Below are 18,933 nucleotides of genomic sequence, written 5' to 3'. Positions count from 1 at the left end.
TCACGTTCCCCTTCTGGAACCTTCTCTGCAGTAATTGCCTGGATAATAATAGAGCCACACTGCAGAGGTTCATGATGAAGGACAGGCTGTCACTGAACATATTGTTTTGTGTCCTGTTCCTTTCCTAACAGGTGCAAGCACTCCATTTCTCACCTTGGCTGCTTCTGAGCACGGAGTGAACACTTCTGGGTGCTTACAACAGCCCAAGGAGCTCAAGCTGACCAGGTCAGTTCCTGTGACATGTGAAACACCTTTTTCTCCATATCCCATTCTGTCTATCTGAATTGATTTTTTTCCTTTTTATTTCCAATTAACTTGGTCACATTAGATCTTTCTGCAAGTGGGAGTTGGCCTCACTTTTACCTGCTTTAAAGAATTAATTGGAAAGCAGCCGTTTCCTAGCTACCATCAAGGTGTTCTAGGGTTTTGTCTATGCAAAAACTCACAATAAGCCAGTCCTAATTTTTTCCATAGCTGGCTCATCCCTTTTTAATTTATTTTTTCCCTTCCCACTAGATTTTACTGCCAATTTGAGATCCAACACTGGCAGCCAGGTTTTTCCAGTGCATCTTTGCTCATTGGCAGATTCTGCCTGGAGATCCCTGGAAAGTTGTGACTGAAACAGGTAAAGGCAAAGGCTTCAAGGAGTTTGTTCCACCTCTGGATAGCTTCCTATGAAAGTTGTAATCAGCTCTGTTTCATGGTGTGTGATGCGCTGCCCAGTTTTGTCCTGACAGTTTCCTCTTAAAACCAGGAAGGAAATGGAAATTTTTTAGAGTGTCACTTTGAATACACACAGTGTTAACAAAGTGTGGTGATGATATGACCACCTAATTTTTTAAAAAATTACATCCAAATTTGACTTATGTGGTTGTTGTTGCCCGTGACCACTCCTGACTGTATCAAAACCCCATTTTAAAAAAAGCCACCTAGGACTAATGGTGTTCTTTACAGTTTGCCTAGACCACAATTATTTTTAACCTAGGAAGTGCCTCCTGTCACTGTTGCTCTGGCAGGAATTCTTGCTGAATGGTCAGATTTTGTCCTCTCAGACAAAATATGTGTTTATTTCCTAACAGGAATCCTCTGTGCTCTGGGGGATAGATGGCAAAAGGCTGGCAGTTCAGAATTACAGGAAGAATTGGACCGGAAAAGTCCTCTGAGGTCATCAAGTCCAACCTTTGGCCCCACCACCACCTTGTCACCCAGACCATGGCAGAGTGTCACATCCAGTCTTTCCTTGAACCCCTCTGGGGATGGTGACACCTCCTCCCTGGGCAGCCCATTCCCAATCCCCCTCTGTGAAGAATTTCTTCCTGATGTCCAAACTAAACCTCCCCTGGTGCAGCCTAAGACTGGATCCTCCTCCTGTCCCTGTTCCCTGGAGCACAGCCCGACCCCCCGGCTGTCCCCTCCTGGCAGGAGCTGTGCAGAGCCACAAGGTCCCCCCTGAGCCTCCTTTGCTCCAGGCTCAGCCCCTTCCCAGCTCCCTCAGCCTCTCCTGGGGCTCCAGCCCCTTCCCAGCCCCGTTCCCTGCCCTGGACACGCTCCAGCCCCTCAGAGTCCTGCCTCCATGGCTCTCTGACAGCTTTATCTGATGGAGAGTAAGAAAATCAGAAGCCAGTTCAGGCTGAGCCTTTAAGAAGGCAGAGTCTCCTGTCACTACAATTTTAGCAGCTAGAAACTGCAGAAAATATCATAGCAAGTGAATGGGTGAGGGGAAGGCCAGTGTGTGGAGCAAGGCTTTCACAGTGTGCCTTTATTGGTGCAGTGGGGAGGAATTCCTGTGTGAACCTCATCAGCTTTACTGCCCTTCTGCAGCTGGCTCCAAAGTGTATTTGGTATGGGCCACTCAAAGCAGCAACCATCAACTCCCACAAACGGAAGGAAACAGGCAAAAACTTTTCTCACCTTTACTCTAGGCTTTTTCTTGTTAGAAGTTCTTGGATAGACATTCTGATGTGTTTTAGGATTTGCTGAAAGGGAAATAAACCAAAGCCACACCTAGCTACACTGGCCAGTTTGGCTCAGCAGCATGGGAGTGGCACAGGCCCCACCTCAGCTGCAGCCCCTGTCCCCCTCCCCACCCATCCCAACAAACTCCCTGCTCTCGTGGAAGCAGGAGGATGGAGGGGGACACTGCACTGCTCTGACACCTTGGAACACCCTCATCCTCAGCAGAGTTAAAGGATTCAGAGGTTACACAAGCCTTGTACTTACTGGCACTGCAGGAAAAGCACACACACCAGGGCCTGTGACAATCCAGGCTGAAATGTCTTCAGCTTGCTCTGTTGCTGCCATGGCTCTGGAAGGTTTGAAGAACACAACCCTGCCTCAGCCCCAGCTACTGCCTGCTACAAGGGGCATGGTAATTTACAAAATGGCAGCTGTATTTCATTACACCCCGAGTGGTTTAGAGCACATCCTTGTCCTTACTTCACTTTCCTGATGTACATGCGAGATGTTCTCATCCCTTCAGCCAGTTCAGCCACACTCGAGTTTGACATTAAGAGCACAAACAGCATTTTCAGCAGAGACCAGTTTTAAATCTTTTATTCAGAATTACTCTTGGAACCTCTTTCCACGCTCTACTTACAGGTCAAGTCGACGTGCAATGGTGATGCAGAAAGCACTGATCTGCTGCAGGCCGTCAAGAAAAACTTCGTAACAAGCATGGTTTTATTGGAAATAAATCATGCTAACAACTGATCCTTAACAGGTACAAAATATTAAACAGATAAGAAAAAAGAAAAGAAAGATCAGGGCACTATTAAGACCAACATGTGAACTCAAGACTGCGTGAAAAATCATACAAAAAAGGCAATAAGGAACAGTAATGCAGCATTAAAGGTAGGGGTACAGGGCAGACAAAAATTACAAAACATCCTGTTTCAATATATCTCATCCATGTACTTGGTTCAAATACTGTAACAGTACTGGAAGGCAAAAAGCACCAGACATCCAACTAAAGAGGTAAGAAAAAAGGAACATAAGATTAGCAAAAAAGTAAGATCTGGTCATTAGGGAAGGAATAATCTCAAATACAGTTACTTAACAGAAATGCAACACTCGAAAAAGCCGTTATTTCAGCATACATAGACAATACCATTATTCCAGCTCCATGGAAATGACTTGGTTTTCCTAGTCTGCAACCTCTTCCATGTACAGTACTGCTGAGGTTATCCCCAGGTGTGTGTGGGCAGACACTGCATACACACTAACAAAGCAGCACGGTCATCAGAGGAGTAAAACGGGGAAGTTGTTCCCTTTGAAGTAGAAAAGCAACAATCAGAAGGCCAGGAAATGTGGGGCAAAGCATCATAAAGCCCTAAACACACAATTCAAAATTAGGTGGGGACACTGTGCAGCTATGGCTTCTATTTCCTAAAAAGCCAAGCCTCCCTCACAGTCCACATGGAACAGAGCAGCTGCCAGAAACCATGATTAGGACATTCTAGAAAACTCTCCTGCACTGGAGAAAGTCATTCCTGTTTCATCTCCTTACAGCTGCCACAGAAAGCAGATGCACGTTCAGCTGTATACTGGGAGTTTCTGGTGGTGGCAAGGTGTCCCAATTGTAACATGGCAGCACAGAGACTGTGTGATGCAGGGTTTGCATAGATAGTCTGTCCCCTTCCTAGCTCAAAGAACACGAAGAAGAAGAGGTCACAGCTTAGGCTCTTGTTGCATTTGTGAACAACATGAAACTAGGAAAAAAACCCCCAACAACTCCATTTACAGAGGCTTCATGTATGTCCCAGGTAAGGGGCAGGTGGGGAACAAGACATACAACACATGTCATGGCTATTTCAAAGCTTCATTCTCTTAATGAAGTTTATTACAGGCCCCAGTGAAAATATTACAAATTCACTAATTCCTACACTTCTGCACCTTTTTCCTAACTGCTGTCCTAGAGCAAGTAAGTGCTTTTCTTTATTAAAAAAAAAACTCATTTGTTTTTACATTATTGCTGTGTTTTCCAACAAAATTAAAAAGCACTTATGGAATCCACACAACAGAAAGTCAATATCCCCAGAACAAATCAAAAGCTTGAACATGTATTCTCAAAAGGGCCTTTTCTATACCAGCTATTCAACGAGCAGGAGAAAGAAAAACAAAAACAAAAACCCCAGCCAAAAACCCTCCTATCGCCTCTCTTCCGAGCATCGCCAAAATTCACCCCACTCTCCCAGGAGGCAAATCCTTTTCAATAAATATCAGCGTGAGCTCCGAGGCGCTGGAATTCCATGGGGGTGGGTGTGGGGGGACAGGAGGAGCAGCAGCAGCTGTGTGCAATGCCTGCGGGGTCCCGTGCTGCCCCGAGGGTCAGTCCAGGGAGATGATGTCGGGCGCGGCGCCGCTGCTGCTGCTGCTGGTGATGACGCCGGCCTCGGCCCGGCCCGAGGAGCTAACGTGCGTGCTGCTCTCGTGGTGGCTGGTGGAGGTGATGATGCTGCCAGGCGTGCTGCTTGTTAAGGTTGAGGTGAGACTATCCAAAAACATAGGAGGACAGTACTGCTTGAAACAAACAATGGAGAGTGAAGAGACTCGCTGCAGGAGGGAAATGCGCGCCCTGAAGATACATCTTCCCCACACAACAAGCACCGGGCGAGAACCGCGGTTCTGCAGATCAGTGACCAAGTGGGGATGGCAGCCAGGAGCCCCTCACCCTCCCCTTCCTCTTCTCCAGAATGGTTTGGGTTGGAAGAACCCTAAAACTCATTCCATCCCCTGCCATGGGTGGGGACACCTTCCACTACCCCAGGTTGCTCCAAGGTCTGTCCAACCTGGACAATTCCAAGGATGGGGCAGCGCCATAGCTGCTCTGTGCAGCCTATGCCAGGGCCTCAAATACACTCTGGGTATATTCAAGTTAGTGCTGAGCACGTATTTACTTTAAAAAGGCAAACTATCAGTAAAGAATGAGTTTCCAGGCCTGGATTCATCACAGAAAAGCTAAACTGAATCCCGTTTATTGCATCTTCATTACCAGCTCTTGCTAGGTTTTCCTAGACTGTGGTTAGGTCTAAGCAAGTGAACTGCAAACACGGTTTGGATGATGGCATCCTGACAATTACTGGAGCACAACATCACAAAAATCAGACATGGAAGTTAACCCCACAACAGATCAGAAACATACCTGTGAATCAACTGGGATTAGCGAAAGAAAATCCAGACCTAGGAAGAAGAGAAGGATTATAAATAGACAAGTCTCTCTTTTATTCACACACAACAAGTTTAAGGAATTTTTTTTTGTGGTTGCAGAACAGATTTTGCAATTCAAACAGTGTTTCTAAATGAAATATACCACTGTGACACCACTCTCAACGACTACTTCAGGCAGCAGCAAAACGAATTATCTAGTACAAGTGGCTCTTTTTAATAATGAGGATGACATAATGATGTATTATTCACTGAATACTGCAGGGTGGTTCAATGTGGTTGCTTAGATGGAGGTTGCCATTTGGAGCTGTTGGTTCATTAATGCAAGTTTCACTGCATATTGTACCTGACTTGGCCAAACTGGGACATGAAGAGTGTCATCACATTAAAGATGCTGGAATGAAGTAAAGTCACAACATGCACAAGTCCAAAAACAAGCAGCAGGTCTCTTCCTCCACCCACGGGCAGCCAATAAGGAAACATTTCTAATATCATCCCCGTTTTGTGTCTAGACAAATAAAAGGAATGAAGAAGAGGAAACTACAAGTAGTTCAATGTATATCCTCCAAAAGCAGTGACAACTAGTGTCCATCTTAAACATCATTTGCGTGTAAGCATTTAGGGCAAGATGTTTAGAATTATGAAACCAATGAGAAATTACCACATTTTTTGGTTTTTGGGGTTTTTTTTTTCTAAATATTGGCCTTGTGTTTGCTATGTCAACAGAAAGAAATGATATACTCCCTCCCTCTCCCCTCACCTCCAAATCTCTTCTGGCCTGTGACATCTCTCCTCCTCTTCTCCATTAGAGAAAAATTTTGAAGGAGATTTTAAAGGTCAGCTGCATGTACAGAACTGACAGCTTCTTTTGTCTGTGCAAGTTCTAGAACTTCAGTTGATAAGGGCTGAACAACAGTTCTAGACTTCTCTCAGCTTATTCTCCTATCCAATTTGGGAAGACAAATGATTTCTTAACAAGGGAGAAGTGGAGGGAGGGAGCAGTAAGGGAGCCAAGATGGACAGAGAAACAAGGGGAATGATATCCATCTCATTGCCAAACTGGTGCTGAAAGAAGAGGAAAAAACCCAGAGATGGTGCAGGGGAGGAATGGAGACAGGCAATGGAGCAGGGAAAGGGAAGTACAGGAGGCCAAAGTGACACCTGTCACCACAAGTCACCACTTCCTGGGCTCTGGGTTTGTTACAGCCGGCCAAGAGAAGCCCCAGAGTCCCTATACACAGTGTTCTTTTCAAGGAGCCAGGATAGAAAACAATCAGTATCCCCACCTTTTGTCTGATATTTAGCAGCAGTGTTGAAGAATACATCATAGGCATTTAGGGTATGTCTAGGTAAAGAAAGTCAATAGAGGTCAGCTCACAGATTGTAGCTCACCTTAACCTTTTTCATACAGTCTAGACAGAGCACCACTACAATCAGCTAGCAGAGTAACTACACTGAGGGCTGGGATGAGTCAGCACCCTCACACCTCTAGTAACTAAAACAAGCAACTACCCTCTCTTGCATCTACAACACGTAACTACCAGATGTTTACACAAAGTCTGGCTGAGCACAGCAAGAGCAGCTTCTGGCTGCCGTGCTCAAGTGCCAGTTTGTACCCCAAAAGCAGTGCTTGTCACATCACTGATGCAAAATGCAATCTGAAAATGGGCAGACAGCCTGTACTAGGCTTGTCTAGATATCACATCAGTACCATACTGCATATAGTCTTGTTCCATTAAAAAAAACAAAAACAAAGTGTTAATAAATTCTTCCAATTTCTACCCACCCCACAAATTAATACCATTGTCAGAACATAAGATGAAAAACACCCAGCACCTACCTGGCAAGTCAGATGAAATACTGGATATTGGTGGGTGATGGAATGGTACTGGGTAGTCTGTTAATGAAGGAGGAATAGCAGCAGCATCGACCGTCGTCACGCTGGGCACTCTGGCAGTAGATGGCTGATACATGAGAACCCTGTTTCAAACAGCATGGGAAATTACAAACAACCTGGCTGTTAGTTGCACAAGGGAAACCAGGCACTGCTGTGCACTCTCATTCACAAGTCACCGTGCAACAACACAACTACAGCGTGGCTACTCACTACACAGTACTCCACTCTAATTTCCTTTTTCATAACAGTCTTCATAATAACATGGCCGTATCTCGGCTCTCAACAGCAGCTGTGACATAAGAGCAAGTTGGCATTAAAACAAAGTACAGTGCTGGAGTCATTGGCAACAGTCAAAGACAAAGGGGTGTCTGTGAGCACCCACAGAGGGACATAAAGGTGACCAGAGCCAGGAGGAGAGTGTGCCGTTTGAGTTCTCCACAGAACTGCTGCTCCTGTTACACCAAGGGCACAGCTGATCATTATCCTGCCCCACAGGATGACACAGATTACACAGGTGGGAGTTAAATATAAGTCACAGCCTCCAGTTCAGCTCCCAAGGAGCATGTTACAACCCTTCTGCATCCCCTCATGCTGCCTGACCTCAGCATCATTCCAAACACCACCACAGGTGCCCAGGCACCAGCCACATGCATAGAACAGTTCATGAACTCCAAGTCAGGTGGAAACACACAGAATTCTGCTCCCAGATTCTCTGCATCGCTCCCTCCAGACTTTAGTGTTATCACTCATCTTCCTTCCCACACTCCTACCTGTTAACCTACTTCTGATGTCAGAACCTTGGATTTCAGACCCTCCCTTCACAGGCACCTCTCATACTTCAGCCTGTACTGTTGCTTCCTCTAAGGAGATAAGCTACACCCAAAAGCCTGACTTTTATCTGGATTTGAAGAATAAAAATATGCCATATCCATACCCAAAAAGCAAGGAAAATACATGGGTCATAGAGAGAAAAGAAGTCAGTCCTCCTACAATTACAGTTGCAGGTAGCCATCTCAAACATAGGAGCACGGAAGGAAGTCTTGGTGCCTTCTGAAACTTCATTAAGAGATGGATTTGTAGCTACACTTCCTTGTAAAAGTGAGGAAGAGTCTCTTGCAGAAGGACTCCTCCACAATCCTCACAAAAAAGCAACAGCATTGCAGTATCACTGCTGGAAGTGGTTGAAGATGACCAACTACTTGCTCACCAAGGACCACACAGACATTCCTGTGGACTAGAGACTCACCACACCTGCTCATTACTTCTGAAACAGAAGGGGAACCTTCAAAACAGAAGGGGATTGGGTTTATTATTATTATTTTAGTACAGGTCATAAGCCACTACACAGAGAGACACAGACACACACCTCATGCAGGCAGCAACACTAACTGATGAGCCATTACTAAAAGCTGAGCTTGGAGCAGTGAGTGCTGCTGAGCCTGACCAGGGGCCCTCACTCCCTGCAGGTCTGGGGTGGCCCATGGGCCAAGAGCAGAAACATGGGAGCCACAGGCAGCACCCAAGCTGAGGTGCACAGATCAGGACAGACGGAAGGTCTGGACAGACAGAAGGGCACAGCAGCAGAGAAGCTGGTCAAGCCTGGTGCTGAAGTCAGGCCTGACTACAAAGGTGAAGGAGTTGCCAGAGGACTTGGGAAGTTGCTGGTTGTGCTAATCAAGGTGCAGGACTGACTGATGACCACAGCCAACAACAACATCCAAGACATTCCAGAATTTAACAGAGAGATGGAGGAAAAGCCCATCTTGATTCAAAACAGCAAAGTGGCTCCCTTCCAAGACTGACAGGATGGATGAAACACACAACACAGTCTCGTTCCCTGGGCACCAGAGCAGATTAGATAGAGGATATAGCAGACAGCAAGAGAAAAGCCTTTAAGATGACACTAACTCAGCAAGAATGCTTGAAGTTCCTCCACTTGGCATAATCTACTTTCCAGGAGAACACTGACCACTAGCTTAGTCAGATTCCTTTTCTATGGAGAAATGTCCCTGCAAACACAGCAACAGTCAGCGCAAAAAAAAAGCTCTTTTGTGAAGTGAAAATCTATTTAATAGTGTTTTGCCTGTACAAAGTTACTGCATCAACAAAACCTTCTACAGGAGAGGCCTAGACATTCCCCTCTGCAAGTGCAGAGCTGGATTCCAAGCACATTTCTCTACAGATCAGTTTAGCTGAGACATTACAGAATAACAACTAACTTTAAAATTGACAAACCCTTTGGTTGGGCTCCCGTGTATTTCAGACATAAATATGCACTTCCTTTTGGCTGGAGGATCTTCCTCTTCATCAGAAGAGCTTTCTACTGTCAAGTCGATAACATCAACCTTCTTCTTGTTTACCTCACTGGCCACTGTCACGGAACATGGTTTGCTAACAACACTAGAACCTGAAGAAGAAAATAAAACATCATTGCCCTCCAAAAGCTGGTGATGTCAGCAGTTTCTATTTGCAAGAGAACCAGGAACCCAGATCCTGTATACTAGATCAACCTCCTGGCCATTACACATAATATTTTGCCCCAGTACCTGCTTTATGACTCTTCTGTGTCACATTGAGACTACTAAAGAACAAACTTTCATTTTCTCTTTTAATTTTAAGGCTGTAAAACAAAAGCAACCTTTCATTTTCTTAACTGCTATTATAAAGAGCAAAGACCAAGACCAAAAATGCACTCTTAGAGATACAACCCTTTCTTTTCTAGCTTAAATTACAAGAAGGTTAGCCCTCTACAAAACAAACACCAACATCCACACGCATTATCCAAGCTACAACTAAGTCTCCAAGATTTTGTGCTGGTTTGCAACCAGTACCCAGATGTACATACTTTCTATTTTGGTGCACTGTGGACTTGACACTTTCACAGCTTCTTTCTTTGGCCTCATGGGGCACCAGGAGCCATCTTCCTGGAATTTGATCTCATCCACATCAGAACATTCATTAAGGATTTCCATAAAGAGGCTGAAAAAAATAAAAGTTTCACTTTTGTTTCTAAGTGACATTTTTATTCTAAGTGAAAAGGAGACACGGAAAAAAAGATAATTATGATCACCTTCTACCCACTGTGTCTCCTCTCTCCCTAGTTCCTCTTTACCTGAAAGCCAGTAATTACAGCCTTTGCAGATATCAGAAAATAAGATTATCCCAACCCATCCATAATTCACTCCCACACTACTGCAATGCACAGATTTCCATACTGAAGCAGAATCCATCACCTCTTGAACCAAGTTAGACAACTGTTGTAAGTTACAAGTTACATTTTGAAGTTTACACCTTTTAGAGACAGAGTCATGTAAAAGGAAGACCTGTCTTTTTATGCTGCATTTATATTTCTCCAGAGGAAATACAGAGACTCAAGAGGTTGATGGTGCAGTTAGGAGATGAACTTACATTGGTCATTATGGGAAGAGAAACTAATGGAACCTAATGGTTCCTCCAGTCTGAAGTATTTTGACAAAAAACAGGATGAAATGGCTAAACTTCAAGTCACAAAAGTAGCTACTGAGTACATAATGAAACATTTTAAGAAATTGTGTAATCTGCAAAGCCAGTCTCTTACCCATCTAGTATGAGGCTCTCGTAAGCTGCCTTTTTGTCACAGACAGGGCAGATCCAGGTAGGCTTCTTTTCATTCATTTGAAGATAAAGAGCAGCATCAAAACATTGCAGGTGTGTGCAAGTCACAGCCCGGCATGGGATTGTCAGTCTCATTTTTCCCAGCTGCAGGAGATGCATTTAAAGGGTGTCAGAGCAGAAGACAGAGAAACAGGCCTGAATGGCTAACAATGAAACCAGAGGCACTTGGTGAAACAACTCTTCCTGCTCACTACAGAAGTGCCTGGGGTTATGGGTGCTGTAAGTAAATCCACCCCATCACAGCACCCACACACTGCTCCTAAAGGAAAAATTAAGCCCGGCTCCAAGGCCTCACCACACCAAGAGCAGTCAGAAACACTTCTAATGAACCTGAAACAACGTTATTTGCAGGATTTCATTTTTATTAAACAATCAACTGAAGTACCCACTTCTATAATTTTCTTTTAACCCAGTATTTCAGGCGTTTTCCTGAGCTCCAGGTACTTGGTACACTCAGAATGACCAATTTCTTCCTGGGAAGAGAACCCTCAAGGCAGAATTACCTTGTTATAAGGTGATCACCTATTTTTTTGTTTGCTTCTGCATCTGCAGTATAGGCAAAGCCACCAAGATGAGGAGATAAGAGGTTTTAATTATCATTCCATCCTTTAATTATTCTGTCAGCCTGCCTGATTAGCCTCAGCACATCAATATAGGAGATTAATCCTTCTACAGGCCTCACTGTACACAAGCAGCAGCTTGACTCTGCATTACAGCTGAGGCATCCAGTCCTAAACCACAGCTGGGTTACTGCTGCTTCTCCCCACTATTTTATCTTAGCTTGCTAATAAAATACAAAACAAGTGAGGTTCCTAAATTAAAACCTTTGAAAAGCAGCCCAATTCTGCACGACAGATGAAAATATGAATGTCATCTAGAAATTTCCAACCATACTTACAGGACACATCAGAGAGACCCGCAGACTGGTTGTGGCAATCTCACTATCAGGATCTGCAGTTAGTTTTTCTTTAACTATTAAAATAAATAAGTTGTACACAGAGGTCATTATTTCAAATGCTAACCTTGATTCAGCAGTACATTCACCTTTTTTCAGCTATCTAAAAATATTAATCTAGGAAACTAGTTCATAAACAACAACACTTTCACTACTTATAAGCAACTGGCAAACTGCATCAACATCTGATGTTGTTTGACTGGAGATGCAGTAAAACCACAGAGAGCAAACTCAACCCAACATGTCAACAGATAAATAAACCATTATGAGTAAGTGAGGTACAGGTGAAGACAACTCAGGACATCTATCTGCACCTCACAGCCCAGCACAGCAAAGTGTGCTTGTGGCATTCCCATAACCACATTTCAGATGGGATCTTTGGGTATGCTCCCTAAAAACCCCCACTGAAAAAGAGTGGGATGCCTCACCAACAGCCAAGGAAACCTGCAAAACCCTGGGCAAGGACTTTATTCTCAAAATAAAGCAAATCTCTTCTGTATTACTAATTCTAGTTTTAAACAGCCACTAACCACCCTCCGAAAGTACAGACAGGCAAGTTAATTACTTACTTAGTGCTCTGGAATGATCAGGATTTCTGATACCTTTCATTTTTAACCTCTGCAAAAGCATAGCTGAGGTGAGCTGGCGAACCAGATACACAGACATGGAGTAATTCTACAAAAACAAGGATTAAAGATTAAATGTTGATTTCATATAATACTCCCACTATGACAACAGATGACTATTTACACTAGTTGTAGCATACAGTAAAAACAAAAATGTGACTTTTTGCTTAATCAATAACTATTAAGAGCACTGACAGACAACTTCAATTCTGTGGAGATCCAACATTCTGCCAGAATTCTCTGGCCAATCAGGTCTAATTATCCTACTTATGACTGAACTAAGAGGTAATTTCACAACCAAGACACAATCTGAGCTCTTCTCCTGGAAAGATCATATGTGACACACTCCATACATATAACCTTTTAAGAATTTCTCACTTTTTGTCTCCTTCATCTTCCCTTTTTTCCAGTGTCAGTGGGGAGCTCAAAGAATCAGGTGACGAAAGATAAATAGTGTTTATGGTATAAACAACAGCTTCAGATGGTACAGAGCTGCCCCAGTTTCTCTGTACCTTTTCTTTAGCTTGTTCTGTACTTCTAAGCCCAGCCTTGTTACACCATGTCCATTCCACTGAGGCTGGCTCTGTTCCCCAGCATTCTCCACTTCTCCCTAACTCACACCACTTGTCAGCTTCTTTTGTTCACTGTTCACTCCCACTTCTGGGTCACAAATGAGAAGTCTGCAAGCCCCAGTGCTGCAGGATAATAATGGTTTCATCCATGTAACAAGAACAACCCGTGACCTCTTATTTCCACTGCCTGGCAGCCATCTTCCCATGGCTCCTGCACTGCCTCAGTACTGCACAGGAACTTCAACTCCTACAGCCCTGCTCCTCCTTTACCACCCATAGGAAAATCTGCTCTTACCTAGAGCAGCAGATAAAGCATTCTAATTGTGCATGAAACCACTAAGAAACTCAGGTTTTTCGTTTTTTGGTTTTTTTTCCTTAAAGAATGGCCAACTGTTACCTTGCAGAGAGGATTCTAGAGGCTCAAATCTGCCCAGCACTGAGGGGTTTATGCCCCCTTGGCTCAGCAGCCCTCCAGTACCAGCCCAGTCCATGCCCACAAGCCCTTACGTGACACCCCATGCTGGTCCCCAGAGTCTCACTCTGAGGATGAAAAGCAGCAAATTCTGGCCCCAGCCCTAAACTGCACAACTCGCTTCACCTCTCAGGCCAAGGGGAGGATGTCCAAGCATTCCAAGTCATCTGCTTCCATCAGAGTATATTTTGGCAATACAGGGAGGAAAGCTAGCAGGCCTCAGCATGAGAGGCCAAGACCACACACAGGACTGGAGCCATTTTAAGATTCTGTGCTTTGACTAGGAAGCAATGGCTCAGATCTTTGTCTCCATCCCTGTTCTAGAAAATTATCCTTTGATGTCAGCACTGCCCTTCATTTATTTTTTGAACATTACCTTTCAATCCAATTTCTTTTTAAAATTTTAATATAAAAGCTTATACTGGAGTCTCTTTGAAATTTGTGGTATTTTTAGTCCAGAGAATTTGATTTTGAATAAAACCTCGTAGAGAAAACTACTTTGATAACTACATCCAGAATTAACACAGTCACAGATAAGGAATAAATAGTTCTTGACAACAGCTGAAAGGGCGCTGCAACAGTTATTTAAACCTAGGATGAAGCCACAATTTCCTTGCACACTCCTTTTCTTTCCTTAATAAATCTACAGGGGGATTTACTATTCACACCACAAAAAGAGTTTGTTAATTTTGACATGTATTTCAGGCAAACTCTAAAAGCAGACTTTTGAATGTGAACCCTGCAAGCAAATCTTTCCATCTCTATGTAAATCCCACATGTGTTAGTGAAAACTACCACAGTTCTAGAGCAAACTTTGTTTCCTGGTACTGATAGCAAGTACAGCCATCTAACAAAAAACACTTGCCAGCCACATCAGGCAGCAGGGGAGCAAGAATGCTCAAAGAGGTGATCTAGATGACTTCCCACATGCTACAGAACATACAGGTTACCTTTCCAATTTCAGAAGCCCAAGAGATGGAAATCTGGTTTGGGACTGCTGATGACAGCCTAACTAGAGAAGTGATATTCAAGGGACGCCCAGGTCGCTTCTGTTCAATTCCATTTTTTGGTGGTGGAGCATACCCCTGTGGAAAAAAGGACAATGGATGTGTTACCCAGTCTCCCCAGTGTACTCTGAAACTGCTGACACATACTCGTTAGTTTTAAACAGATCTATGAGAAGGAGGCAAACTTAGAGGCTCTCTAGACTGGAGAGCAAAGCCAGCATTTATTCTGAGAAATATCAGACTTTCACAGGAGACACACAGGAGTAGTTCACAGGAGACAAACACAGTTGTGAGGCATTTTTTGTTTTAAAAGGCTTTTACAGAAGCACTGGAAAGGTGAAAGAGAACACAGTTTGGGTCTAGGTAGGTTCACGGGAAGAGTAAAAGGTCATGTGGATGTTCTGTCCTGTTTTTCTCTATGCCCTACTGGAACAGAGTGAAACATTACAAGTTCATAGCCTTAGTGACAAACAGAGCAAATAATGAAGACTTAACTCAGTGTTTCACACACTGAAAACACTTTACTGATTAAGAAACAATTACACCTTGTTCCAAGAGCTCCACATCCCCTCAGTGACTACCTTGCCTCGTTAGCTACTGACCCCATTAGCAACAGGCGTCACCTGTCCTCTGCCAAGGCCCCTGGAGAAGGACTGCACATGGAGTCCCAGCTGTATTTAAGAGATCATGGAATCAGAGTGGTTTGGGCTGGAAGTGACCTTAAAGATCATCCAGTTCCAGCGCCCTCGTCACACAATAAGCCTGCAGCTTATTCCTCTCACCCTGCATCTGTCACGACGACAACGAGCCAGCCTGACACAGCCACCCTGAGAATCCCTGCTCTGAGCTCCCAGCCAGCCTGCAGCCACTCATCTCAAACTCATCCTGCACCTGAAGGATGCCAGCAAGATGCAGCTCAGCCTCTTGCACAGAGCGCATTGATGCACTTCCAGACAGCGTTGTTTTAAACTAAAAACTCACCCAGAAAGGATAAGCTGAGGAAAAAGATAAGTATTTCTTTAACCAGAGAAATACACACACATTCACGATCTAGTGCTTAGTAAAGGAGTTACTTTGAAAGATGCTAAGTCTGGGAATAAAAACAATAATAATTAAAAAAAATTATATATATATGTGTATATATATATGTGTATATATATATGTGTATATATATATGTATATATATATATATATATATATATATATATATATATATATATATAGCCTCTTCTACTCACTAGCCCAGTATGCCATGAGGGCTTTATTCCAGAACACAGAGGCAGCAGACATATGGGAACTGGTGACAATTTCACATTTAAAACACAGAATTATTTCAGAAGAGAGTGAATGCACGTTCTCTGACATTTCCCTTTTTTTCCCCAGAGACAGACTCTGCAGTGCACATGCTTTGTTTCAGTGAAGCTTTTAGTGTTTTCTTCCACAGAGCTTATTCTTGAGAAAAAATTCATCCATACTCCTACAACAATTTGGAACCCTCCCCTCCTGTCCTTTTAGGAGCATTCTGCTTGCCTCCCAATCAACATGGCCTGGCACTATTTAGGCAGGCTGCCAACAAGAGTGGCAAGAAACTGCCAGTATTATTGGGGCCTTGAAGTCTTCCATGGTTCTTCAAAGAACCACACTACTCAAGGCAGGTTTCATCTGCTACAGCAAGGAAATTAATCAGAAGAAAGCATAACTGCTCATTTATCTGGCTTTTCCCAGTGACACAGATGCAGGATACAAGAAAACATGATGTTAACATAAACACAGTCCCATGCAGTGCTGGCACACAAGCTGCATTGCACTGAAGCTTCTGGTAAGGATTGCAAGCAAGGAGATGACCAAGAATAATTTACAGACCAAGAGTAATTTACAGAATAATTAATTCCTCTGCAGAGGCGTGAACTGCCCTACCAGGCAAAGACAGAAGTTCATTTATGCACTGTGCAAGCAGGGGAAAAAAGCTGGCATCAGAGGTTAACTAACTAACACTACTGCAATGGAAAACAGTGGGCTTTGAGCCAAAGAAGTTACCTTACACTTCCTGCAACAGACAGGAAGAGCCCGATTATGCAGAGAGAGACCAAGTGAACAAAAAAAGTCTGCAGAAACACTCAAACTGAGACTCTATTTGTCATTCAGCTCTCAGTGAATGAGGAGGGGAAGTTGCCAAGGCAATAGTGATTTATTCACTTTCCCACCTAAGGTTCAGCTGAACAGATTAAAAAATCATCTTATCACGTGCAGGAAGAACCCTAGCGGATTTAAGTCTACAGCTAAGTAATAATCCAAGATTAGTAGTAGTTTCTGGTACAACCGTGACACCTTACGCACAAAATGGAGAACACAGCAGGGTGTAACCTATATTAGCAAGAGACAATCAGCTGACACTGATGCTCAAAAGACAACATCAAATCAAATTCTTTTTCGTTGGTTGCTGAAAGACAATCTGAAGACAAAACCCTACCAAGTTATCACACAGAATGTAACCAGCATTTGCAGACAACACTGACCAGAAAACTTGAGAAAGAAACCTTTTATAACCTGAAGACTGAAGTAGGAGGAAGAGAATCTAAGGAGCCTCATTTAAGCTGAGCAGAGACAAAACTAAAAAAAAGCAGTCACAGTTGCATATGGGAGGAGGGAGGGTACAGGACAATACATCTAACACACCAAGGTGGTTAAAAAAACCTGAAAAAGAGGTTTCACACTTCTCTCCACGGTGTCTTTCCAAACCCACTACTGAAAAAACCCTCTGTTCCATGACTTTTACCACACTTCACAGCCTCAAGAAGTATTTCTGAATGGTTTGTGCAAGAGTTTCTCTCTGTTCTACTGAAATAAAAAAAGAGAGAAACCCATTCCAGAGATACTTTGAGAATGAGAGAGCTTTTCCCTTTCTGTCCATACCCAAGCCTCCAGATGATCCTGTGACTACGGACTAATTTTTGCAACATCAGACACTCCTGAAGCGTGACTACCAACATTGTTCTGTTAAAGTATCAGCAATGTGCCAGGAACCCTAAAACACATCTGTTCTTCATCCCCACAAGAAACTGTGCTCTAACCAGACAGATGCAGAGCAGTGCACAAGTGGCACACAAGAGGCTGATGCCATTCTCTCAGAATAAGAAGGAACTCAAGCCTCTCACAAATACAGGCAGCCCACACAGCAAGGCCTGCCACCCTCAAATAAACTCAGTCTGAGCACCTGTGAGAAGGATTCTCCATGCAGACACCAGATTGTTTTTGAATTATTTAGTTACGTTAACAGCAAAAGGCAAGGTTTGCTGTAGGGGGCTTAATCACATTTAGTCTGCACAGTGGCTGTAATATGATTAACAGCAGTAATGGCTATCTCATACAGCAAATGTACAAATTCCAGGTCTACATTAGAGAAATCTGAGTGATAACAAACAGCTTGACTGTTTTGGCAAGCTAACACTACAGAAAAACACATACACACTCCACAAGTCACCAAGAAGCTACAAATACATACAATACATACTTACTGGTAATGGGAACAGCTTCCCATTTACTTTAATGCACAAACTATTAGGATAATTATCCTCTTGAGGGCAGCTTGTCTCTGCTAGGCATAGCCTGTATCCATAGAAAAAGAAAGCATCATTTTCAAGTGTCCCCACGAACATCCATCAGCCAATTAAGTTTTCAGAGAACACTGCACAAAACGTACCTTAGCTGAACTTGGACCGTGTAATCTCTCCTGCCCCCAGGCAAAAAGTCCCTGTGACCAAGAGAAAGGAAAAGAGAAGTATCCATTTAGCAGGACTCATATGGCAGCCATACAGAGACACAACTGACACACCTGCCCCAGCATCGCTAAACTTTGCTCCTGTTTTTGTTTTATTGAGCTATGAACACGTTACAACTGACATTTCTGTTTAAGTACTCCCAAGTTACACAGGACTTCAGGATCAGCATCCTCCATCAAGAGGTCACAGCAACAATAAAGTAGGATGCTGCTAGGGATGAAAAAGCACCTATGAATTTTCATAGTTTTCAACATCAACCCTGGAAAAAACCAGGAAAGCAGGCTTCCATTCCTGCAGCCAGAAGGAATGTAGGGAAGCTTCCAACCTCTCTAAACAGTGACAATTATTTGAAACTGAGTAATTGTTAATTCTTTAACAAGGTATGATTTTCACAAAATGCGCACAAATTCTGTGCACAGTTGTTCCTGAAGGAAACAGAATATAAACTCAAGAGTAATTTCAGTGAGGACTACTCAAGAGTAATTTCAGTGAGGATTATCACTCTGCATCTGCAGAGTAAGTGATGCATATGGTGCCAAAACCTCACACTTTCTCCTGCCATCTTGCAGAAATTTACCTACACTATACCACACTCTAACTTCTTACCTGGAAATACAGATTTCTCTGACCTGCTGAGGTGTTAAAGCAAAGATAAAAAACTTCTCCTGGAACCTCTGAATACTGCTCTGTACTAGAAGAAGAAAAAAAGACACAAAAGAGGTTAAACCGCAGTGATTAAAGACGTTGATTAAAACAGGATCTGCCGTTTACACCTGGAACAACACATTAAGTCACTCAAATGGTGGTT

The 18,933-nt window shown here is 43.4% G+C and overlaps 1 protein-coding gene and 1 long non-coding RNA gene across 10 annotated transcripts in view; one reads left to right on the top strand and one right to left on the bottom strand.

Annotated features, from left to right (window-relative positions):
- The first annotated feature begins 4 nt into the window (after positions 1–4).
- On the top strand, positions 5–1,916 carry LOC135289205 (uncharacterized). Its single transcript, XR_010351985.1, has 4 exons — positions 5–225; positions 517–625; positions 1,080–1,164; positions 1,772–1,916. It is a non-coding gene; the product is annotated as an uncharacterized LOC135289205 (long non-coding RNA).
- Positions 1,917–2,524: 608 nt separating this feature from the next.
- The window catches only part of PIAS2 (protein inhibitor of activated STAT 2), a 34,649-nt gene continuing 18,240 nt past the window's right edge, over positions 2,525–18,933 (bottom strand). For 4 of the 9 annotated variants that reach the window (XM_064404105.1, XM_064404103.1, XM_064404109.1 and 1 more), the window contains 12 exons: positions 18,732–18,816; positions 18,047–18,097; positions 17,862–17,952; positions 14,290–14,424; positions 12,239–12,344; positions 11,613–11,686; positions 10,638–10,798; positions 9,906–10,039; positions 9,296–9,467; positions 7,004–7,143; positions 5,141–5,178; positions 2,525–4,518 (listed from right to left, as the gene is read on the bottom strand). In XM_064404105.1, the coding sequence (XP_064260175.1) occupies positions 4,327–4,518; positions 5,141–5,178; positions 7,004–7,143; positions 9,296–9,467; positions 9,906–10,039; positions 10,638–10,798; positions 11,613–11,686; positions 12,239–12,344; positions 14,290–14,424; positions 17,862–17,952; positions 18,047–18,097; positions 18,732–18,816 (1,379 nt within the window). In that variant the 3' untranslated portion in view covers positions 2,525–4,326. Of the gene's footprint in view, positions 4,519–5,140; positions 5,179–5,509; positions 5,672–6,457; positions 6,509–7,003; positions 7,144–9,295; positions 9,468–9,905; positions 10,040–10,637; positions 10,799–11,612; positions 11,687–12,238; positions 12,345–14,289; positions 14,425–17,861; positions 17,953–18,046; positions 18,098–18,731; positions 18,817–18,933 lie in introns of those variants that run through there. The other 5 variants (XM_064404104.1, XM_064404108.1, XR_010352914.1 and 2 more) reach the window with 4 other exon arrangements.

This window comes from Passer domesticus, chromosome Z (genome assembly GCF_036417665.1).
Source record: "Passer domesticus isolate bPasDom1 chromosome Z, bPasDom1.hap1, whole genome shotgun sequence".
Lineage (NCBI taxonomy): Eukaryota > Metazoa > Chordata > Aves > Passeriformes > Passeridae > Passer > Passer domesticus.
This window is presented reverse-complemented; position numbering and strand designations above follow the sequence as displayed.